This window comes from Mobula birostris, chromosome 4 (genome assembly GCF_030028105.1).
Source record: "Mobula birostris isolate sMobBir1 chromosome 4, sMobBir1.hap1, whole genome shotgun sequence".
In the NCBI taxonomy this organism is placed as follows: Eukaryota; Metazoa; Chordata; class Chondrichthyes; order Myliobatiformes; family Myliobatidae; genus Mobula; species Mobula birostris.
The window spans coordinates 203,874,110-203,898,251 of record NC_092373.1 but is presented as its reverse complement, the minus strand read 5'-3'; the positions used below and the strand labels follow the sequence as shown (position 1 = coordinate 203,898,251).

The window sequence follows — 24,142 nt, the reverse complement described above, 5'->3', positions numbered from 1 at the left end:
TTCACTCTCAACCAATAATCCATTCCTGTCTTGAATATGTGTTGGTGGTCTGTCATATCCAACAATGACAGGATACCAGTGCAGAGTTTTTAAAGTGGAAAAGCTGTTACACTGGGGCAGTCCCACTCTCCCAATCTCAGAAGTCCAGGTCCAGTGGTATGAGTAGTCGTCACAAACTGGGGTTTTCCCTGGTTGCAGTGGATGACCCTGACTTCGTCCATGCCTTATCCTGCCCTGCACTCTCCACGAAGCGTTGCAGAACCACCCTCCTGTCCGTTGGATCTCACTGGAGATCCCATTCGTCTAGCCGGCTGGATTGACTTCACAGGCTAGGACAGGCATGTCCCTATCTCACCAGGGTACGAGGCCGCTGGCTACCCTCACTTGGTTTAGACTGCCTGTTGAACTGCTGTAGCGGGGTGTGTCCGCTGTCACATGCAAACAGCTCCTTGGAGCCACAGGTGAGAGCTGAGTGTCCGGTGGGGACCAAATGTGAGTGAGCTGCCGCAGAATGGACATGACAAGCATCTTCACCAGAGGTGCTACCTCTCCCCGGACACCCCATACACCCCAATATATATTCAGGACTAAACTTCACAGAATTCAAGAGGATCACTGCTGAAATTGTTTAACACGACCTCAGACTTTATATTTTGTTCTCTCTCACAATCCTACACTTGGTGTTGTTATGTTTGTTTTGATGATTATTTTGCACCTGTGTGAGGTATGTATAATTTATGTCGGTTTAATTTTCTGTGAACTTGCATTGTGCTGCAGCTTCAGAAAAATATTGTTACAATCGGAGTCAGGTTTATTATCATGGACGTTCGTCATGGAATTTGTTGTTTCACGACAGCAGTACATTGCAACACATACAGAAATCACTTTTACAATCATCATCATCATTATGTGGCATATCGTGTGACGTGGGTGATCGTGGTCTTTCCATGAGCATGATTGTTCTTGGCAATTTTTTCTACAGAAGTGTTTTGCCATTGCCTTCTTCTGGGCAGTGTCTTTGCAAGACAGGTGACTCCAGCCATTATCAATACTCTTCAGAGATTGTCTGCCTGGCGTCAGTGGTCACATAACCAGGACTTGTGATATGTACCAGCTGCTCGCATGACCATCCACCACCTGCTCCTATGGCATCACATGACACTGATTGGGGGAAGGGGCGGCTAAGCAGGTGCCCATGGGTGACCTGCAAGCTAGCGAAGGGAATGGTGTGACTCACACCCCCTTTGGTAGAGAAATATCTCCACCCCACCACGATAAATGCTTCTTAAGTGATCATCATCAGTATGTGGCATGTCGTATGAAATGGGTGATCATGGTCTTTCCACCAGCATGATTGTTCTTGGCAATTTTTTCTACAGAAGAGTTTTGCCATTGCCTTCTTCTGGGCAGTGTCTTTACAAGACAGGTGACCCCAAGGAGAAGATGGCGCGACGCAGTGCGCGTGGCCGTTCCGAATGAATATCGATATGTGTAACTAGGGGTGCCGTGCACAATTCGGATTTGATGAGGACAGCCATGAAGCGCAGAGGAACATCTGGAGTAACTTCTGAAATGCCCACTTCGCTGCCGCTGCTACTGTGTGATCGAGAATCTCCGGAGACAAAGGCCCCAAATCCTCGGCTTTGCCTATTGCCTGTTGCCGGGGCCGGGGTCGAAGCGCTCGGCAGAGATGGTGCTCGGTGCTCGGTGTCGAATAGGTTGTTGGAGGCTCGGAGTTTTTCGGACGGACTCGGAGTCGGACTGTGTTCGGATGCTTCCGGGATGTTGCACTGGCAAGTTGGCGGCACTGGAGGTTTACCGTCTGCATGAGATGATGGGACTTTCGAGAGACTTTGAGACTTTTACTGTGCCATGGTCTGTTCTTATCAAATTACAGTATTGCTTTGCACTGTTGTAACTATGTGTTATAATTATGTGGTTTTTGTTAGTTTTTAAGTCAGTTTGTCATGTGTTTTCGTGATATCATTCTGGAAAAATGTTTTTATCATTTCTTAATGCATGGAAAAACATTTTTATCATTTCGTAATGCATGGAAAAACACTTTTATCATTTCTTAATGCATGCATTACTAAATGACAATAAAAGGGGACTGCGTGTCCTCATAATCATAATCATAAGTGTTGCAATTTTACCCAACTCGAAAGCTTCCTTGGCAGCTCACTCCAGTTCCTCCCTACCCTCTGTGTAAGGAAGTTACCTCTCAGGTCTCTTTTATCCTCTCCTCTCTTATCTTGTATCTGTGACCTCTGGGTTTATAGCTTGGCAAATCTTCACCCCGCCACCCACTATATAAAAATTATAAATAAGTAGCACAAAAAGAGACAAAGATAGTGAGGTGGTGCACATGGTTCAGAAATCTGGTGGGGGGCGCGGTATGAAGCCGTTCCTAAAATGTTGAGTGTGTGGCTTCAAGTTCCTGTACCTCTGGATGATAAAGGTTCATAATGATGGATACCTTCTTCTGCTTTTGAAGATGTTCTCGATTGTGGGGAGGCTAGTGCTCATGAAGGGACTGGCTGAGTTCACAACCCTCTGCAGCTCTTTCTGGTCCTGTGCGTTGGTGCACCTAAACCAGGTGGTGATACGACTCGTCAGAATGCTCTCCACAGTACATCTGTAGAAATTTGTAGGGTCCTTGGTGACATGCCAGATCTCCTCAAGCTCCTAATGAAATATAGTTGCTGTCATACCTTCTTTGAAATTGTATAGATATGTTAGTCCCAGGATAGATCCTCAGAAATGCTAACACCCAGGAACCTGAAACTACTCACCCTTTCCACTGCTGATCCCTTGATGAGGACAATTGTGTGTTCCCTCAACTGGAAGCAGAATTTTCATCGCATTTTGCTCTGTGATTATGAATTTCTCCGAGAATACTTTCCTTCCCAAATGGGAGAGCCCTTTACTGAAACTTCTCCCTCTGTTTCAGACCCCACCCTGTAAGAGAAGTAAACAGAAGATCATCACCAGTCAGATTTGAGGATGGGAATTTGAGGAATACACTGAAGATCAAGACCAAAATCACATTTAATACCACATGTACAAGTACATAGAACATGGAACAGTGCAATACAGTACAGGCTTTCAATTTCAATTCAATTCAAGTTTAATTGTCATTCAACCATACAGGAATACCCATGTATACAGCCAAACAAAACAGCGTTACTCCAGGGCCAAGGTGCAAAACACAGTACCTACAGACATACACAGCACAAAGCACACATAGCACATACAAGATAGCAAGCATATAAATATAAGATACAGCCACCCAAAATTATATGGTCCAGACCCAAGTCACAATAGAGCTTGTCTTCTGCTGAGTGAACACTAGGGGGCAGCACCAACTGCCACCTGAACGATACACCACACCACCTCTAGTGGAGCACACCAGATCCGATGCCTCTCTCTTGGTGGCTGCAAACAGGTGACACCACGGCTTGAGGCCTTGAGTCCATCGAATGCCGCAGAAATCTGCAGTCGACCACGACCTCATGTCGACCTTTTAAACCATCCTAAGATCACGCGAAGGCTGTCACGGTGGCATAGTGGTTAACACAATGCTTTATAGGAGAGGTGACATGGCTTTAACTCCTGCTGCTGTCTGTAAGGAGTTTGCAGGTTCTCCCTGTGACTGCGTTGGTTTCCGCTGGCTGCTCCAGTTTCCTCTCAGAGTCCAAAGACGTACCCATTGGTAGGTTAATTAGTCATTAGAAGTTGTCCCATGATTAGGCTAGGATTAAATCGGGGGAAATTTAAGGATGGTGTGGCTCGATGGGCCAGAAGGACCTATTCTGTGCTGTATCTCAATAAACAAATAAATAAATCATTGTAAAGCTAACATTCCAGCATATATATATATATATATACTCTGCAATTAAAAAAACTTACTAGTATATAAGCAGTATGCACAAGAAAATTATTTATTAAACATAACTCACACAATGTTTTTACAGGAAAGAATGCCATAGAACAAAGATAATCTATTTTTATAACAAGTCCCCTAGGTGTCAGTGCTGCCAAACTGTAGCGTTAGGGCTCTGCCGGTTGGTTGAAGAACTAAATGGTTGAAGGGAAGCAGCCGTTCCTAAACCTGGTGGTCCTGTGAAACCATGGGAACAGGTGGAGGAGGGTCTTCTGAGTAGCTGGTGTGTTTCACGAGTCCTGGTTCTGTGACCATGGAAGCCAGGCAGACAATTTCTGAATAGTACTGTATTGATAATGGCTAGTATTGACACTGTCCAGGAGAAGGCAATGGCAAAACACTTCTGTAGAAAAATTTGCCACATACAGTCATGGTCAAGACCACGATTGCCCACGTCATATGGCATGGCACAGAATGAATGAATAGAACTATCCCTGGAGGCGCATTCCAGACACCCACCACGTACTGTGTAAACAAAAACTTGCTCCACTTTGTCCATCTCACATTAAATGCAAGCCCTCTGGTATTAGACATTTCAACCCTGGGGAAGAACCAATGTTGGCCATCTATCTATGACTCTCATAATGTTTTGAACCCCTATCTGATCTCCCCTCAGTCTCTGCTGCTCCACAGAAAACAACCCAAGTTTGTCCAACTTTTCTTCTAATCCAGCCAGCATCCTGGTGAACCTCTCTCAAACTTCCACATCCTTTCTATAATGGGGTGACCAGAACCACATGCAATACTCCAGATGTGACTTATCTAGAATTTTAAAAAGTTGCTACAAAACTTCCCACATCCTGAACTCAGTTCCTCGATTAATAAAGGGAAGCATGCCATATGCCTTCTTTATCAGCCAGTCAGCCTGTGTGTGTCCTGGTCCAGTCCGTGAAGTCTGCATTCCGGTTCACGGTCCGGTCCGTGGGCTCAGGGCTCCGGGTCTTCCAGCTGTCCCATGTTTCGGTTGAGTTAATCATAGGCACCTGATTCCCATCTTAAGGCTTGGAATATAAGTAGCCTTGGGGTTGAGTGTGGGCTGCTGGTTTGTCTTGTCAAGATCCCCTGGGAGCAACTTGCTGGTGGAAGGCTAGAGCGGCCACTTGCCATCTTTAGGCCATGTTGGAGAACCATTGCTTCATGGAGCCTTGCTGTCAGTAGTTGGAGCTGTCTTTGTGGTATGGATTTGACTGTTTCCTGGGCCAGCTGAGTGGCCATCAGCCACTCTGAGCTAGGTAGGGATCTGGCTGTTTCTGTAGCCGGCTGAGGTTGCTGGCCGTAACTGTGACTTGGAGCAACCCCAATGCAGAGGTGAAACTGTCTGTTGTTCTTTGGTGTTTGTCTCTTCTTGTCCTTGCCTCTGTGGGGTAAGTCAGGCTGTTCTGCCGTTGCCCTGCGGGGTGATCTGTCTTGTCTTGTCTTTGCTTCTGTTGGGTAAGTCTGGCTGTCCTGCTGTTACCTGATGGATTGTTTTGTCCCACCTTGGTGTGGAGATAAAGTTGAGTCCTGGCTTGTCTAAGCATAAGTCCTGGCACTATGTCTATGTACTGTCCAGTCTCATGTTAGTGTTGTGTTAAAGGTGAGTCCTGGCTTTTCAAAGGGTAAGTCCTGGCTCTATGTTGATGTACAGTTCCCAGTCTGTCTCTAAGCTCCAGCCTCCAAGCCCCAAGCCCAAGCTCCTAGTTCATGGTTCCTAATCCTGATCTCGCCTTCCCAAGCCCAGGTCCTGTCTAGTCCATGTCCTAGCCCAAGTCTGCGTTCTTGTCCCTGCTCCTTGTCTGTGTCCTGTCATGTTCCTACTCTAGTCAAGTCCTGTTCCTAGTACTTCAGTGTCTGTGTCTTGCACTTGGGTCTGTTCACCAGTGACCCCCTTGTGACAGTGTGGTCATTTTCAGGGAGCTATAGATTTGGATCTCAAGATTCCTCTGCTCATCACTATTGTGAAGGGTTTTGCATTGACTGCACTGTCCCAAGGTGCAACAGTTCACATTTAGCAGGGTTAAATACCATCTGTCTTTTCTCCCCCCATATCTTCAACTGATCTATATATCAATTATGTAATGACTACCTTCCAGTGGCTCTGGCCTCACACATCATGAAGATCCTCGAGAGGCTGGTCCTGGCTCACCTCCATCCCCTGGTCAGATCAACCCTCGGTCCCATGTAGTTTGACTACCAGGAGCACATTGGAGTCAACGATGTTGTTATCGACCTGCTGAACAGAGAACACTCCCATTTGGATAAGTGGGACGGCACTGTGAATATCATGTTTTTTGATTTCTCAAGTGCCTTCAATACCACGCAGCCCTCATTGCTGGGGGAGAAACCTCCCAATGCAGGTTGGGACTTCCATTGTATTCTGAATAATGGACTACCTGAATGGCAGACCACAGTTTGTGCAGCTTCAGAGCTGCGTGTCAGACATGGCTATAAGCAGCACTGGGGCTCCACAGGGGATTGTATTGTCTCCCTTCCTGTTTACCCTGTATAACTCAGACTTTAGATACAACACTGAGTCATGTCATCTGCAGAAATTCTCTGATGACTCAGCAATAGTTAGGTGTATAAAGGGAGGATGGGAGAATGAATACAGGGCCCTGGTGGAGGACTTTATCAAACGGTGCAAGCTGAATCATCCACAGCTCAACATCAGCAAGACAAAGGAGGTGATGGACTTTATGAAGACTAAGCCCACATTGCTCCTGTAACTATTAATGGTGAGGATGCGGATATGGCGAGGAACTGCAGGTACCTGGGGGTGCATCTGGATGACAGACTTGAGTGGAACACCAACACAGAGGCTGGGTACAAGAAGGGCCAGAGTTGGTAGAGGCTGGTAAAGATTGACAAATCAGGTTTACCAGGAAAGTTTAAGGCATGGATCTTCCAACATGGGCTCCTACCCAGACTAATGTGGCCAATAATGCTATATGACACCACCCTGTAAACGATTGAGGGCGTGGAGAGGAAGATTAACTGGTCTCTGAGAAGGCGGTTGGGAGTACCACAGTGCTTCTCTCCAACAGGGCAATACAGCAAGTCAGCTGAGCTCCGGTTGCCTCTCTCCTCAGTTGTAGAGGAATTTAAGGCAGGGAAATCACGCCTCATCATGACCCTCAAAGACTCCAAAGACAAGGTCAGTGAAGCAGGAGTCAAGATACAGACAGGGAGCAAATGGAAGGCGGCAGAGGAAGCAGAGTCCCGACTTCGCCACAGAGACATTGTCGGAATAGTGTGTAAGGGCAGACAAGGCCTAGGATGCGAGTCAACAACCAGGTGGAGGGAGGCCAACCCTAAGGACAGATGGCACTTAGTCCAGCTGGAGACGAGGAAGAAAGAGGGGGAGGCTCGATATGTGTGAGCAGTGGAGATGGGGAGTCAAGGGACCTGGACAAAGTGGGAAACAGATCAGAGAGTGTTGACTTAGGATAACATGGAAATACACATCTTTCCAACTCTAGTTCTTACTGAGGGCTGTGTACGATGTATTACCAACTCCAACAAACCTGCGGAACTGGGGAATAACAGAAGACCCAACATGCCATCTGTGCCAGAAACCAGCCAACCTAGAGCATATTCTTTCTTCATGCCAGCTTGCCCTTTACCAGGGACGGTACAGATGGAGACACGACTGGGTTTTGAGAGCACTCACCCACACTTTGGAGACAGAGGAAAAGGGATCACAGAAAGGACAGCCAACCAAACCTCATCAGGACCAGGGAACATGCTGCAGTAACAAACAAGCATGGAGACCGTATCCTGAGCATGGCAAAGGACCGGGAGATGAAGGTCGATCTTGAAAAGAAGCTGGTGTTCTCACCAATAGTAAAGACCACACTTCGACCAGGCGTTCTACTATTGTCAGAGTGCAGAGAAGCTCGTGGTGATAGAGCTAACAGTACCATGGGAGACCCGATGCCAAGATGCTCACGAGAGGAAGCTTGCAAGGTACGAAGACCTGGTGGCGGACTGCAGATGGCAAAGCTGGCAGACGTGGAACTTCCCTGTTGAAGTGGGGGCAAGAGGATTTCCCGCCATGTCATGCTGGAAGATGATGGCAGCTTTAGGGATACAAGGGAGAACCAGGAAGAGAGACATTAACACCATGGCCCAAACAGCAGAGAGAGCGTCCAGTTGGCTCTGGCTGCGAAGGGACGACAGTAGTTGGACGTTTGACCGTCGGGGGTAGAAGACTGATCACCCTCTGCTGTCCCACCGTCCTGAGGATGTTCTGGGTTCGGGGATGAAACGTCTGAAGACGGATGGACCCGGCTGATGACTCGACGGTCCAGTGGCAGAAACACCACAGCTGTTTAAAGTAATGCCTGAGGAGACTGAGGTCCTTTGGAGTATGCAGGCCTCTCCTTCACATGCTCTACCAGTCTGTTGTCACCAGTACAATCTTCTATGCGGTGTATGCTGGGGCAATGGCATCAAAACGGGTGATTAGAAAGGCTGGGTCTGTTGTAGGAGTCGCACTGGACACTGAAGGCTGTAGTGGAGCAAAGGACCTGATAGAAAATCCTGGCAATTCTGGACAATGTTTCTCATCCTCTGCATGCCATCTTGGCTGAACACAGGAGCACTTTTAGTCATAGACTAAGACAACTGTGCTGCTCCAAACAGCACTATAGAGGTTATTCTTACCCTCAGCCATTAGGCTCTGTAATGAGTCAACCTACAGCTGGGGAAGTGATGACCTGTTAGACTGTTTTTTTTATTCTTTCTACTTCCCTTCTAGTACTTGTAATCTTACTGTGACTCTGTAATTTCCTTTGGGATCAATAAAGCATATCTATCCATAGCTGTATCCTTTGCCGAATATCTACACTGCCCTTGACATTTTGAATCTTTGTATCATCTGCAATCTTACCAGCAAAGCAATCTACATTTCAAGTCAAGTCGTCACTTTTTATTTTCATTTTGGCCATAACTGCTGGTACAGCATACAGTAAAAATGAGACAACGTTTTCCAGGACCATGGTGCTACATGAACAATACAAAAACTACACTAGACTACAGACCTACCCAGGACTGCGTAAAGTGCACAAAACAGTGCAGGCATTACAATAAATAATAAACAAGACAATAGGCACAGGAGAGGGCAGTAGGTTGGTTTCAGTCCAGGCTCTGGGTATTGAGGAGTCTGATGACTTGGGGAAAGAAACTGTTACATAGTCTGGTCGTGACAGCCTGAATGCTTCAGTGCCTTTTGCCAGATGGCAGGAGGGAGAAGAGTTTGTATGAGGGGTACGTGGGGTCCTTCATAATGCTGTTTGCTTTATGGATGCAGCGTGTGGTGTAAGTGTCTGTAATGGCGGGAAGAGAGACCCCGATGATCTTCTCAGCTGACTTCACTATCCGCTGCCAGGTCTTGCGATCCAAGATGGTGCAATTTCCGAACAAGGCCGTGATGCAGCTGCTCAGGATGCTCTCAATACAACCTCTGTAGAATGTGGTGACGATGGGGGGTGGGAGATGGACTTTTCTCAGCCTTCACAGAAAGTAGAGATGCTGCTGGGCTTTCTTGGCTATGGAGCTGCTGTTGAGGGACCAGGTGAGATTCTCTGCCAGGTGAACACCAAGAAATTTGGTATTCTTAATGATCTCTACGGAGGAGTTGTCGATGTTCAGCAGAGGGTGGTCGCTCCGTGTCCTCCTGAAGTCAACAACCATCTCTTTTGTTTTGTTCACATTCAGGGACAGGTTGTTGGCTCTGCACCAGTCCGTTAGCCGCTGAACCTCCTCTCTGTATGCTGACTCATCATTCTTGCTGATGAGGCCCACCACAGTCGTGTCATCGGCAAACTTGATGATATGGTTTGAGCTGTGTGTTGCAGCACAGTCGTGGGTCAGCAGAGTGAACAGCAGTGGACTGAGCACACAGCCCTGGGGGGCCCCTGTGCTCAGTGTGATGGTGTTGGAGATGCTGCTTCCAATCCGGACTGACTGAGGTCTCCCAGTCAGGAAGTCTAGGATCCAGTTGCAGAGAGAGGTGTTCAGGTCCAGTAGGCTCAGCTTCCAATCAGTTTCTGAGGAATGATTGTGTTGAATGCTGAACTGAAGTCTATGAACAGCATTCGTACATACAAGTCTTTTTTGTCCAGGTGGGTTAGGGCCAGGTGGAGGGTGGTGGTGATGGCGTTGTCTGGTGAACGGTTGGAATGGTACGCGAACTGCAGGGGGTCCAGTGAGGGGGGCAGCAGGGTCTTGATGTGCCTCATGACAAGCCTCTCGAAACACTTCATGATGATGGATGTGAGTGCGATGGGACGGTAGTCGTTGAGGCAGGACACTGAAGACTTCTTCAGCACGGGGACGATGGTGGCGGCCTTGAAGCACGTGAGAACGACGGCACTGCTCAGGGAGATGTTGAAGATGTCAGTGAGAGTCTCAGCTAGCTGGTCTGCACATCCTCTAAGCACTCTGCCAGGAATATTGTCTGGTCCAGCAGCCTTCTGTGGATTGACCCTGCACAGGGTTCCCCTCAAATCGGCTACAGAAAGACACAGCACCTGGTTGTTTGGAGGAGGGATGGTCATCCTCGCCGCCACGTCATTTTCTGCCTCAAAATGAGCACAGAAGATATTCACGCATCTGGGAGGGAGGCATCACCAGCACAAGCAGATGATGTTGTCTTGTAGTTGATGTCCTGAATGCCCTTCCACATGCGCCGCGTGTCGCCGCTGTCCTGGAAATGGCTGTGGAGTCGTTGGGTGTGTGCACGCTTTGCCTCTCTGAAGACCCAGGACAATTTGGCCCTCACTGTTGTTGGAGCTGCCTTGTCGCCTGCTCTGAAGGCGGAGTCACGGGTCCTCAGCAGCGCACGCACCTCCACGGTCATCCATGGCTTCTGGTTAGCATGTGTAGTGATGGTCTTGGCCACAGTGACGTCATCAATGCACTTGCTGATGTAGCTAGTCACTGCCGTGTACTCCTCTAAGTTAGTAGAATCGCCATCGGTTGCAGCCTCCCTGAACGTGTGCCAGTCAGTGTGCTCAAAGCAGTCTTGAAGAGCAGAGATGGCTCCTGCTGGCCAGGTTTTCACCTGCTTCTGAACTGGTCTGGATCGTCTGACGAGCGGTTTGTATGCTGGGATTAGCATAACAGAGATGTGGTCTGAGTAACCGAGGTGGGGGCGGGACTCCGCCTGGTACGCATCGGGGATGTTTGTGTAAACAAGGTCCAACGCATTCTCCCCTCTCATTGCAAGGTCCACATACTGATGGAATTTGGGGAGCATTGACTTGAGGTTTGTGTTGTTAAAATCTCCGGTGACAATAAACAGTCCATCAGGGTGTGCGTTCTGCAATTCGCTAATAGCCCCATACAGTTCACAGAGTTCCTCCTTAGCATTAGCGCTGGGGGGAATGTAGACACCGACTATAAGGACAGTGGTGAATTCCCGTGGTAAATAAAATGGTCTGCATCTAACAGTCACAAACTCCAAAAACGATGAGCAGTTTCTTAAACCAGCACAGAGTTCTTGCACCATTCCATAATGATGTAAACACACAGGGCACCACTGCAAGTCTTACCAGAAAAAGCTGCATCTCTGTCCACTCGAAACAAGACGAGCCCATCCAGCTGAATGGTGGCGTCCAGGATTCCATCGGTGAGCCACGTTTCTGTGAAAACATACGCACAGCAGGCTCTGTGCTCCCACCGAGTATTTTGTTGGAGTCGGATGTAGTCCAAGTTATTGTCCAGGGAGCGGACACTGGAGAGCAGAATGGACAGGAGAGCTAGCCGGCTAGAGTTTGCTTTTTACCTGGCACAGACTCCTGCCCACTCGCCTCACTTCCACTTCCTCGCACACTGCTTACGATGTCCCCACCTCCGGCCACCGGCATCAGGCGACTCCGAGGTCTGTAGGCCCGGTCCCCTCAGCAAGCCGAGGTCATGTAATTTAACCAGCAGATCTTCATGAAGGTTTGTTTTTGGGCGATCTCTGTATTGTAGCAGTACATCACAAACCGGTGTGGATCCGCCTGAACACCACTTGGCACAGACCTCCAACCAGAATACGTCATTGGCCACTAACCTTTGGACAAGCTAGTTCTGAATTTCAAATCGCAAACACGAGGAAATCTGCAGATGCTGGAATTTCACATAAAAATTGCTGGTGAACACAGCAGGCCAGGCAGCATCTCTAGGAAGAGGTACAGTCGACGTTTCAGGCCGAGACCCTTTGTCAGGACTCACTGAAAGAAGAGATAGTAAGAGATTTGAAAGGGGGAGGGGGAGATCTGAAATGATAGGAGAAGACAGGAGGGGGAGGGATGGAGCCAAGAGCTGGACAGGTGATTGGCAAAAGGGATATGAGGGGATCATGGGACGGGAGGCCTAGGGAGAAAGAAAGGGGGAGGGGGGAAGCCCAGAGGATGGGCAAGGAATATAGTGAGAGGGACAGAGGGAGAAAAAGGAGAGAGAGAAAAAAATTAATAATAATAAATGAATAAATAACAGATGGGGTACAAAGGGAAGGTGGGGCATTAACGGAATTTAGAGAAGTCAATATTCACCAACCTGATGGCATGAACATTGACTTCTCTAACTTCTGTCAATCACCTTCGTTACTTCCTCAAAAAACTCAACCTCATTAGTAAGACATGACTTGTCCTGAATGTTCCAAATTAGGTCAATAGATCACAAATTCCATCCCTAAGAATTCTCTCCAGTAAATTCCATACCTCTGATGTGAGACCCATGGTTTATACTTTCCAGGACTATCTGTTACAATCACTAACTCGGTCGTGGTGTCTGTGTGCCCCTGCAGGTAGGCTGCAGCACACTTGTGAGTATGCACGTTCCTGCTGATGAGTGTCTCACTGTGGTGGTGTATAACTCTATGGCTCTGGTTTCCATCTTGTCAAAACTTGACGAAAAGCAGAGCAACATCAATGCATCCTGCTTACTGTTATCCTGGGTTTCTTCTCACTTTCAATGGCAGTTGGCAATCCAACTTAAAGGTGCATTCCTGCCACCAACCAGACTGAAGTGTGGTGTACAGAGTTGGGAAATAAGATCCCTACTTGTTCTTTATCAATTGAAAACTAAATTACCCTAAAAAGCCCTGGAGTTTTTAAATTATGAAAGACAAAATTGTGAGTTAAATTAGTCATCCTATAACTTAGTAAAGTTTTTAAGTGAAAATTGTCAACCCCCAAAGCTAGTACTGCAGCCTGTAATTGCTTTCTTTCAACCTTGTAAGCTTCACATTTTAAAATAATGTGTTCAACTGTTTCAGAATGATGACAAAACCTACACGCCCCAGAGTGATGTTTTCCAACAAGATATCAGGATTAATTAAGCATAGGATGCCCAATTCTATGTTGAGTCAATACAATTCCATCCCTTTTTGTCTTCCCCCATCAATCCAACAGTTTTATACATTCTGTAAAGGTGTCTCCCCTTGTACCTGCTTTCCCACAGGTCTTGCCATAATCCACTAATTCTTAGCTCCACCCAACCCCCTAGCTTCTGATTTGCTAAGTGGAAGGTCTATATCCACAGATGAACTTTTAACACCTTTTTTGGCCAAACAATCAACCCGCTCATTCTTGCAGGAACCCATAAGAAGAGGACATGTAGACCAATACTTTGAATGTGAAATAAAGTTTGAAGGGCTTCCAGCAGTAAATCAGACCTACTGCTAGAACGACCTGTTTTAAAATTAGTCGAAACCGAAAAAGAATCTAAACAAATTATGATTCGCAAGGACAGATTTCCTCCAAAATGATGGGAACCAGCTCAGCAGTATACACTGATAAATGGTTAGCAAGACGTTCCTTTATTGTTAGCTGTAATTTGAGCACAAAAACAGCCACACTGACATTCCCTGTTAAATGATCTTTTGATCCATCAGCAAAAATGGTTAACATATCACAATAATTCTCCTTAATATACTGCTGAACCAACAGACTCTCAGGCATATCAGGATCCTTGGATTTCCTTGAGTCATGCAACCTAAAATCAGCTAAAGCCCTTGGGAAAAAATCGTGGTGAGGTTACTGAAAAAGCTATGGTAGGACAAATTACATAATCCAGTAAACCCATATTCCTAGTTTAATGAGAACCCAGCCACCCAAAACTAAGAACACTCTTCTCATGATATTCCCAACAGTCTTCCAACACACCTTTAACAGAGTGATTATTCTTCTGCCCCCCCAAGTTGACCCAGTATAATAACAACAACTTCACCCTCTGCACTGTAAGGGCTATTGTCCCATTTCAACCAGTAAAACTGAAACGGGAAATTAAATAACTGCACTACAACACAGTCTTAAAGCCTGAGCTTGTATCACATCCAAACATTTTAAGTTTGAAGATGAAGCTGATCCATTAGCAACACAGCCATATTATACTTTATTGTCGCCAAACAATTGATACTAGAACGTACAATCATCACAGCGATATTTGATTCTGTGCTTCCCACTTCCTGGATTACAAATATTAAATATTAAAAATATTAAAAATATAAATTAGTAAATATAAAAATTTAAATTATAAATCATAAATAGAAAATAGAAAAATGGAAAGTAAGGTAGTGCAAAAAAACCGAGAGGCAGGTCTGGATATTTGGAGGGTACGGCCCAGATCTGGGTCAGGTTCCGTTCAGCAGTCTTATCACAGTTGGAAAGAAGCCGTTCCGAAATCTGGCCGTACGAGTCTTCCCTCCGAGAGAAGGCTCAGGAGCTTGAAGAGGGACGAAAAGTGTGTTGGCTGGGTGGGTTGTATCCTTGATTATCCTGGCAGCACTGCTCCGACAGCGTGCGGTGTAAAGTGAGTCCACGGACGGAAGATTGGTTTGTGTGATGTGCTGCGCCATGTTCACGATCTTCTGCAGCTTCTTTCAGTCTTGGACAGGACAACTTCCATACCAGGTTGTGATGCACCCTAGAAGATTGTTTTCTACGGTGCATCTATAAAAATTAGTGAGGGTTTTAGGGGACAGGCCAAATTTCTTTGGTTTTCTCAGGAAGTAAAGGCGCTGGTGGGCCTTCTTGGCAGTGAACTCTGCTTGGTTGGACCAAGTCAGGTCATTTGTGATATTGACTCCGAGGAACTTAAAGCTTTTGACCTGTTCCACTTGTGCATCACCGATGTAAATTGGGTCATGCGGTCCGCTACTCCTTCTGAACTCAACGACCAATTCCTTCGTCTTCTTCAAGTACCAATCTAATTAAACAAATATATAAAGTCAGAGATTTTCATGTAATACCCCAAAAATAACCACATAGACACCCAAGGATATTTAATGCCCCTTTACACTTGTCAATTATTTTACTGATATGGTGCTTCTATGTCAGCTTATTATCCAGCCACATGCCAAGAAATCTTACCACTAACATTTCAAGAGTTTGACTATGCAGTTTCAAATTGAGTGCAGGTCTATTCCTCTTTGTAAAACATACAACTTGTGTTTTAGCTACTGAAAGCTTAAAACCCCATATATTTGCCCACCGTTCGACCTTATTAATTGCTAATTGCATCCTGTATAAAGTTAAATTGAATTTTTTTCCTCTGATCCTTAAAGCTCTATCATCTGCAAAAAGTGATTTACCCACTCCAGTGCCTATCTCAGAAGAAGTATCATTAATCATGATATTAAACAATAAAAGGCTGCAAATACTGCCTTGTAGAGTCCCAATCTCTATCTCATAGAAGCCCGAATATACCTTTCCTACCCTCACCTGCATAGACCATTCAAATAAGAAACTCAGAAAAAAATTATATGGCCTTCCTGCCACTCCTAATTTCCATAATTTAATCAGAAGACCCTCCCTCCATAACATATCATATGCTTTTTCTATATTAAAAATACTGCTTTACAACTTCTTTATTTACCTGTTTTATTAATATCATCTTCCAAACATAAACTGAATGTAATATCATTCTACCCTTTCGAAATCCACTCTGATAAAACGCTATATCACCTCTTTTTTTCCAAAATATGATTCAACTGCTCTATTGCCATAAGTTCCATAAGTTTACACAAATGGGACGTTAATGATATTTTGGTCTGTAACTGGAAGGATCCGACAGGGGTTTTCTAGGTTTTAGAATAGGCCCTACTACTGCCAGTTTCCAGGCAGAGGGAAGACTATCCTGGTTCTGGGAAAGAAGACTGCCTTTTATACCGACACTGTTAAGGAGCAGTGTTTATTTAGTATTAAGCCACTGTGGAGTCACTGTATCGGCATTAGCTTTAGTTTGACAGTTCTACTTAACAGCCCTGTTTCTCTTTATTTATACACAGTTCCTAATAAGACATAGGAGCAGAGTTAGGCCATTCAGCCCATCGAGTCTGCTCCACCATTTCATCAAGGCTGATCCATTTCTCTCTCAGCCCAATCTCCTAATTTCTCCCTGTAACCTTTCACACCCTGACTAATGAAGAACCCATCACACTCTGCTTTAAATATAACCAATGACTTGGCCTCAATAGTCATCTGTGGCAATGAATTCCACAGATTCACCACCATCTGGTTAAAAAAGATTCCTCCTCATCTCCGCTCTAAATGGACATTCCTCTATTATGAGGCTGTGTTCTCTGGTCCTCGACTCCCCCAGCAAAGGAAACATTCTCTCCACATCCACCCTGTGTGGGCCTTTCAATAGGTTTCAGGGACATCCCTCCTTGTTTTTCTAAATTCCAGTGAGTACAGGCCCAGAGCCTTCAATTGCTGCTCATATGATAACCCTTTCATTCCTGGAATCATTCTCATGAACTTCCTCCAAATCCTCTTTAAATTTAGTGAACTGTTGATCTATTTCAGTGTCTTTCTCACGGCACTTGGGATATAACACACATTTCTGTCGTTATCCCTCTTTCACCTCTTAAACAATGGAACAACATTAAGCTACTTGCCGGTCCTCCAGGCTATTGGTCAAGCAGCCTCATCTCTTGCCTCTCTTGGCCGGGGCCAAGTCTGCAAATCTTTGCAAGTCCACTGGGGAATTTGAAGCTCAAGGTCTGCAGGCCCGAATCTGTGTCCACTGGAGGCTAGAGGCCTAGGGCTGTGTATGTGGGTGCAGGGAAATAGGAACGGGGCTTGTTTTGCTGTTGTTGCGTTCTGTGTTGCTCTACTGAGCATTGTGGGCATGCTATGTTGGCGTCGGAATGTGTGGAGATACTTGTGGGCTGTTCCCAAATGAACTTGTATCTTGAATCTCGAATCTCTCATCAACTAAAGTGTGGTGAGACCAGGACAAGTCATCCGGTATTTTAACGGCCAAGAGCTTAAAGCTGCTGTTTCTTCCCATCTCTGGTTCCCCCAGTGTAGACTGTCACATGTTCACCCACCTTCCCCTTCCTTTCATTTTGCTGGCATTGAGCAAGAGATTGTTACTCAGCTGGGTGACTTGTTCGAGTAAGCTCATTGCCACCACTGATTCTTCCAAGAACACTAGTGTGTCAGGGAACTTGACGATGACATTGGAGTTTGGTCCTGTGTGAGCAAGGGACCAAACCCTATTACTATGGCACTATGACTGCTTCGGTCACTTTGTACAGAAATGGACTCTTAAAACTTATATTTGTTTTATGTTTATTCTTCTAGGGTGCATCACAACCTAGTATGGAAGTTGTCCTGTCCAAGACTGGAAGAAGCTGCAGAAGATCGTGAACACAGCCCAGCACATCACACAAACTAATCTTCCGTCCTTGGACTCACTTTACACCGCACGCTGTCGGAGCAGTGCTGCCAGGATAATCAAGGACAGGACCCACCCAGCCAACACACTTTTCATCCCTCTTCCCTCCGGGAGAAGGCTCAGGAGCTTGAAGACTCGTACGGCCAGATTTGGGAACAGCTTCTTTCCAACTGTGATAAGACTGCTGAACGGATCCTGACCTGGATCTGGGCCGTACCCTCCAAATACCTGGACCTGCCTCTCGGTTTTTTTGCACTACCTTACTTTCCATTTTCTATTTTCTATTTATGATTTATAATTTAAATTTTTAATATCTACTATCGATTTGTACTCCAGGGAGCGGGAAGCGCAGAATCAAATATCGCTGTGATGATTGTACGTTCTAGTATCAATTGTTTGGTGACAATAAAGTATAAGTATAAAAGTATAAGTTTTTCATGTGAACGCAGCTCATCTGATGCTCTGTACCTGTGATGCTGCTGCAAGTAGGTGTTTCCTCACAGCTGTGCACGCATGCACTTGTGCTGATGACAATAAACCCGAATTCGACTTTGACCTGTAAGGTTATTTTACAATGGCCGGTCAGCCTACCAACAAGCACGTTGTTGGGATGTGGGAGGAAATGGGAGAACCCAGTTATTCACAGGGAGAACAGAAACATTCCACACAGACAGTGCCGGAGGTCAGGATTGAACTTGCATCTTTGGAGCTGCAAGACAGTGCCCTCACCGGCTGCACAACTTTGGTCATTCTTCAGCTGGTGATCACTGATGCTTCCTCTCTAGGTTGGGCTCTCTGCCACATCTGTAGGGTGCTTCACTTTGAAGGTATTGAGCACCTTTGCTCAGACCACTGCAACAACCAGAATCCCCTGGTGGTCACCCAATTCTATTTGACTTCCTATTCCCAATGTGACATGTCAGAATCAGAATCAGAATCAGGTTTATTATCACCGGCATGTGACATGAAATTCGTTAACTCAGCAGCAGCAGTTAAATGCAATACATAATCTAGCAGATAGAAAAATAGAAAATAATAATAATAAATAAAATAAATGATAAATAAACAAGTAAATCAATTATGTATATTGAATAGATTTAAAATAATGTGCAAAAGCAGAAATACTGTATATTTAAAAAAAGTGAGGTACTGTCCAAAGATTCAATGTCCATTTAGGAATCGGATGGCAGAGGGGAAGAAGCTGTTCCTGAATCGCTGAGTGTGTGCCTTCAGGCTTCTGTATCTCCTACCTGATGGTAACAGTGAGAAAAGGGCATGCCCTGGGTGGCGGGGGTCCTTAATAATGGACGCTGCCTTTCTGAGACATCGCTCCCTGAAGATGTCCTGGGAACTTTGTAGGCTAGTACCCAAGATGGAGCTGACTAGATTTACAGCCCTCTGCAGCTTCTTTCCGTCCTATGCAGTAGCTTTCCCATACCAGACAGTGATGCAGCCTGTCAGAATGCTCTCCATGGTACAACTAGAGATGTTTCTGAGTGTATTTGTTGACATGTCAAATCTCTTCAAACTCCTAATAAAGTATAGCCGCAGTCTTGCCTTCTTTATAACTACATCGAAATGTTGGGACCAGGTTAGAACCTCAGAGATCATGACACCCAGGGACTTGAAACTGATCACTCTCTCCACTTCTGATCCCTCTATGGGAATTGGTATGTGTTCCTTCTTCTTACCCTTCCTGGAGTCCACAATCAGCGCTTTCGTCTTACTGACGTTGAGAGCCAGGTTGTTGCTGCAGCACCACTCCACTAGTTGGCATATCTCACTCCTGCACGCCCTCTCGTCATCACCTGAGATTCTACCGACAATAGTTGTATCATCAGCAAATTTTTAGATGATATTTGAACTATGCCTAGCCACACAGTCATGTGCATATAGAGAGTAGAGCAGTGGGCTAAGCACACACCCCTGAGGTGCGCCAGTGTTGATCGTCAGTGAGGAGGAGATGTTATCACCAATCCACACAGATTGTGGTCTTCCAGTCAGAAGTCGAGGATCCAATTGCAGAGGGAGGTACAGAGGCCCAGGTTCTGCAATTTCTCAATCAGGATTGTAAGAATGATGGTATTAAATGCTGAACTATAGTCGATGAACAGCATCCTGACGTAAGTCCATCGAGAGAAGAGTCATAAGAATGATTTTAACAATGAATGGGTTAATGTAAGAGGAGCGTTTTCTGTTTCTGAGTCTGTGTTTGTTGGAGTTTAGAAGAATGAGGGAGTGGGGTGGATATCATTGAAACCTATTGAATATTGAAATATCTAGTCAGAGTGAATGCAGAGGGGATGTTTCCTATCTTGGGTGAGCCTAGGATCAGAGGGCACAGCATCGGAACAGAAGGACATCCCTTTAGAACAGAGATGAGGCATTTCTTTAGCCAGATGGTGGTGAACCTGTGGAACCGACTTCTACAGACATCTGTGGAGGCCAAGTCAATGGGTATATTTAAAGCAGAGATTGATGGGTTTTGATTTGTAAAGGCACCAAAAGTTACGGGGAGCAGTCAGGAGAATGGTTCCCTTCTCCTTCCCTTTGCTCCGTGAGAGGGATAATAAATCAGCCATGATAGAATGGCAGATTCTGCTCTTATGTCTTCTGGTCTTCTGGTCCATGGTCTCCCTACTGCCAAACTCAGATTGGAAGAGCAACAGCTGATATTCTTTCTGGGTAGCCTGCAATCTAATGGCATAAACATCAATTTCAACAACTTCCAGTAATTTCTCCCGTTCCCCCTTCTCTCCTTTTCATTCTTCTTTCTTTTGCTCTCTCACCCCTTCTCTTCACCTGCTCATCAACAACTCCTGGTGCCCCTCCTCCTTCCCTTTCTTCCATGGTCCACTGTCCTCTCCTATCAGATTCCTTCTTCTTCAGCCCTTTACCTCTTCCACCTATCACCTCCTAGCTTCTTACCGTATTCCCCCCTTGCTCACACACTGCCCTTTCTCATCACCTGGTCTCACCTTTTACCTGCTGGCCTGTACTCCTTCCCCTCCTCCCACCTTCTTATTCTGGCTTCTTCCCTCTTCCTTTCTAGTCCTGTTGATGGGTCATGGCCCGAAATGTCCGTTGTTTATTCCTCTCCATTGGTGAGTTCCTCCAGTATTTCATGTGTGTCACTCAAGATTTTCAGCATCTGTAGAATCTGTTGTGTTTTTGAATTTTGCCGTTAGAATGGCCACAGCTGCTTCAGAGCTCTCATCCCAGTTTCATGCTTCCTTTAATTTTGACTGTGTCATAAATGGTTCAGTTGTCAATAGACAATGACAGTGTTCATTAATGCCTGTGTTCCTGCTGGTCAGTGCAGTGCAGTGCAGTGAATGACACCCAGGCAAGGAAAAAGAGTGAGGTCATGGAGGAGTGGAGGGAACAGGACAAACAGTGAACAGGCCCTCATTCATCATCATCATGTGCCATGTTGTATGACATCATCATTGTGTGCCCTGTTGCATGACCATGATTGTTCGTGGCAAAATTTTCCTTCAGAAGTGTTTTGCCATCGCCTCCTTCTGTACAGTGTCTTTGCAAGATGGTGACCCCAGCTATTATCAATACGCTTCTGAGATTGTCTGCCTGGAGACACTGGTCACATAACCAGGACTTACGTATGTGCCAGCAGCTCTTAGCCCGCTCCCATGGCTTCACGTGACCCTGATCAGGGGGCTAAGCAGGTGCTACACCTTGCCCAAGGGTGACCTGCAGGCTAGTGGAGGGAAGAAGCACCTTACACCTCCTTTGGTAGAGATGTATCCCTACCCCAGCACTAAGGCCCTCATTTACCTGTGCTATCAGTCCTTGCGTGTTGAGAATGATTTGTCTCGTGGTGTTGCTCGGTCATGCCTCCGATGTCCTGTTGGTATTCCGATGCCTAACCTTTTGTTTCTTTCTCTGCATGGCAGTCTGCTGCTCCTCCGCACCTGGGCTGAATCATTGCTGGCGATCTTCATGGCAGGTAGGGTCTCAGTCATTTTTTTTAATTTGAGAAATCTTGTCATACACATACAGTAATATATAATCACTTCACTTACAGGAAGGATGTGGATACTATAGAGAGAGTGCAGAGGAGATTTACAATGATGTTGCCTGGATTGGAGGGCATTTCTTATGAGAATAGGTTGAGTGTTTCTCCTTGGAGTGACAGAGGATGAGAGGTGACCTGACAGAGGTGTATAAGATGATGAGAGGCATTGATCGTGTGGATAGTCAGAGGCTTTTTCCCAGGGCTGAAATGGCTAACATGAGGGGGCATAGTTTTAAGGTACTTGGAAATAGGTACCGAGGGGTTATCAGGGTAAGTTTTCCACACAGAGAGTGGTGGGTGTGTGGAATGCACTGCCGGTGGCAGTGGTGGAAGCGGATACAGTAGGGTCTTTTAAGAGCCTCTTAGATAGGTACATAGAGCTTAGAAAAATAGAGGGATATGCTGTAGGGAAATTCTAGACGGTTTCTAGAGCAGGTTACATGGTTGGCACAACATTGTGGGCCGAAGGGCCTGTAACGTGCTGTAGATTTCTATGTTCTGTAAAACTCTCAGGTATATATATCCAGGGCACCTAAGTCTTCTGCACAATACTGTATTTGTCAACATGGAGCGGAGAGCTGTAAATCTGGTGGGAGGGAATGGTGAGGGTGGAGTGACATGGGAGGGGTGTGGGACAGTTGGCAGAGAAGGAGTGCCAGGGACAGAGTGTAGTGTGAGTGCAGACACACACCCAGCCCTGAGAGACCAGGCAGAGTCATTTGATTCCTGATGCTTCCTGCTCCCCCTCCTCTCCCTTCCCCTTTTCCTAACCATGATTCCCCTCTCCCCAACCCCTTCCTACTCTCAGTCCACACTTTCAGTTCTCAGTCCAGAAACAGAGACCCATATCAGAATCAGGTTTATCATCACTCACATAGGTAATGAAATTTGTTGTTTTTGTGGCAGTAGTACAGAGCAATACATAAAATTACGACAGTACTGTGCAAAAGTCTTAAGCACTCTAGCTATATCTATGTCCCTAGGGCTTTTACACAGTACTGTATTGCAGTGATGACATGCACCAGGTATTCTGCAGATGCGGAGAACCTTGAACAACACACACAAAATGCTGGAGGAACTTAGTTAATCAGGAGAGGTTGAGCAGGTAGGGACTATATTCATTGAGTGTAGGATAGGGGGTAATCTTATAGAAGTGTATAAAACTGAGGGTCAAAGTTAGAATGAAGGTCATAATCTTTTACCCAGGGTTGGGGAATTGAGAACTAGAGATAGAAAGATTTATGTGAGGGGAAAGATTTAAGAGACACTTGAAGGGCGGTATCTATGTGAAAGGAGCTGGTTGAGGCAGGTACAATAACAACATTTAAATGGCATTTGGATGGGTACTGTACTGTACATGGACAGGAAAAGGTTTAAGGGGATATGAGCCAAAGATGGTCTCACTTAGATGAGCATCTTGGTCCACATGGACCAGTTGGGCAGTAGGGCCAGTTTCTAGACAGGGTGTTCCCAACGTTTCTTTATGCCATGGATCAATAAGGTGAAGCAAGAGGTCCTCGGACCCCTGCTATAAGAAGACTTGAAAACATTTACTCTTTCCATCGATGCCGCCGGACCTGCTGAGTTCCTCCAGCATTTTGTGTGTTGCTCTGGATTTCCAGCTTCGGCGGAATCTCTTTGTGTTTTTGGTCATAATCCTGCTGCGTAGCCGTACCCCGCTCCTCCAGAGCCCTACAATGGTTGGTTCCGATGTCACGGAAGGCGCTATATAAACGCACTCTCTTTCTTCCCTGGCAGCTGAGAACACGAGACAGAGATTCCGCAGGGCTGATCAATAGAAACGGGAGCCAGTCCATGATCAGTTTCACATGAGCCGTGGCTGACTGCATTGGCGCACTCTCCCTCGGCAGCAGAAGCCAAGGCAGCGCCTCGGTGCTTGTGAGAGGCGGGGGGAAAACGGAGAGAGCGAGCGAGAGAGAGAGAGACAGGGGAGAGCCAGAAAGTCACAGATAGAGAGAGGAGGACGGAAGAAACCAGACGGAGAAAAAGGCGAGAGAAGGGGACAGGGAAAACGGGGGAAAGTAAGATAGAAAGAAAGAGAGGCGGGGGGAGATAGTGATAACAAAATAGAGAATCAGAACTAGAAAGAGCAAAGGGAGAGAAAGTGGGAGCAATAAAAGGAAATAGAAGAAGCGAAAAAGAGAACGAGGGAAGGAAGAAATAGAAGGAAAGAGAGATAGAGGGGAAAAGAGATTGACCAGAGAGATTGATCGAGAGTGGATAGGGAGGGGGGGGGCGGAGGCAGGAGCTGGTTAAAGGGAGTGGGAGGGGTGAGGGAAGACGGACTCCGGGTCCAGGAGCGGATGAGAGACAATTACTGGACGCCTGACCCTCCCGGCTCGCCCCGGCCACACTCAGGATGCTGCGGGTGTTCGTTCTGTGCGCCGAGCGGCTGCAGATTATCGAACAGGACATCAGCGACGCGTACTGCGGGGTGACATTTCAGGGTAAGAGGCAGCGAGACAGCCCCCGCCACTCCGCTCAAA

At 46.2% G+C, this 24,142-nt stretch overlaps 2 protein-coding genes across 3 annotated transcripts in view; both read left to right on the top strand.

Moving 5' to 3' along the window:
• Positions 1-18,196, top strand: part of LOC140196113 (sepiapterin reductase-like) — a 63,722-nt gene extending 45,526 nt beyond the window's left edge. The window contains exon 4 of one of the 2 annotated variants that reach the window (XM_072254820.1): positions 17,506-18,196. The gene's annotated coding sequence lies outside the window, so the exon portion shown is untranslated. Of the gene's footprint in view, positions 1-2,950; positions 3,089-17,505 lie in introns of those variants that run through there. The other variant, XM_072254821.1, reaches the window with a different exon arrangement.
• A 5,741-nt stretch (positions 18,197-23,937) lies between these two features.
• The window catches only part of dysf (dysferlin, limb girdle muscular dystrophy 2B (autosomal recessive)), a 391,959-nt gene continuing 391,754 nt past the window's right edge, over positions 23,938-24,142 (top strand). Inside the window, exon 1 of the mRNA XM_072256784.1 lies at positions 23,938-24,103. Coding sequence (XP_072112885.1) covers positions 24,016-24,103 — 88 coding nt within the window. The 5' untranslated portion in view covers positions 23,938-24,015. The remainder of the gene's footprint in view (positions 24,104-24,142) is intronic.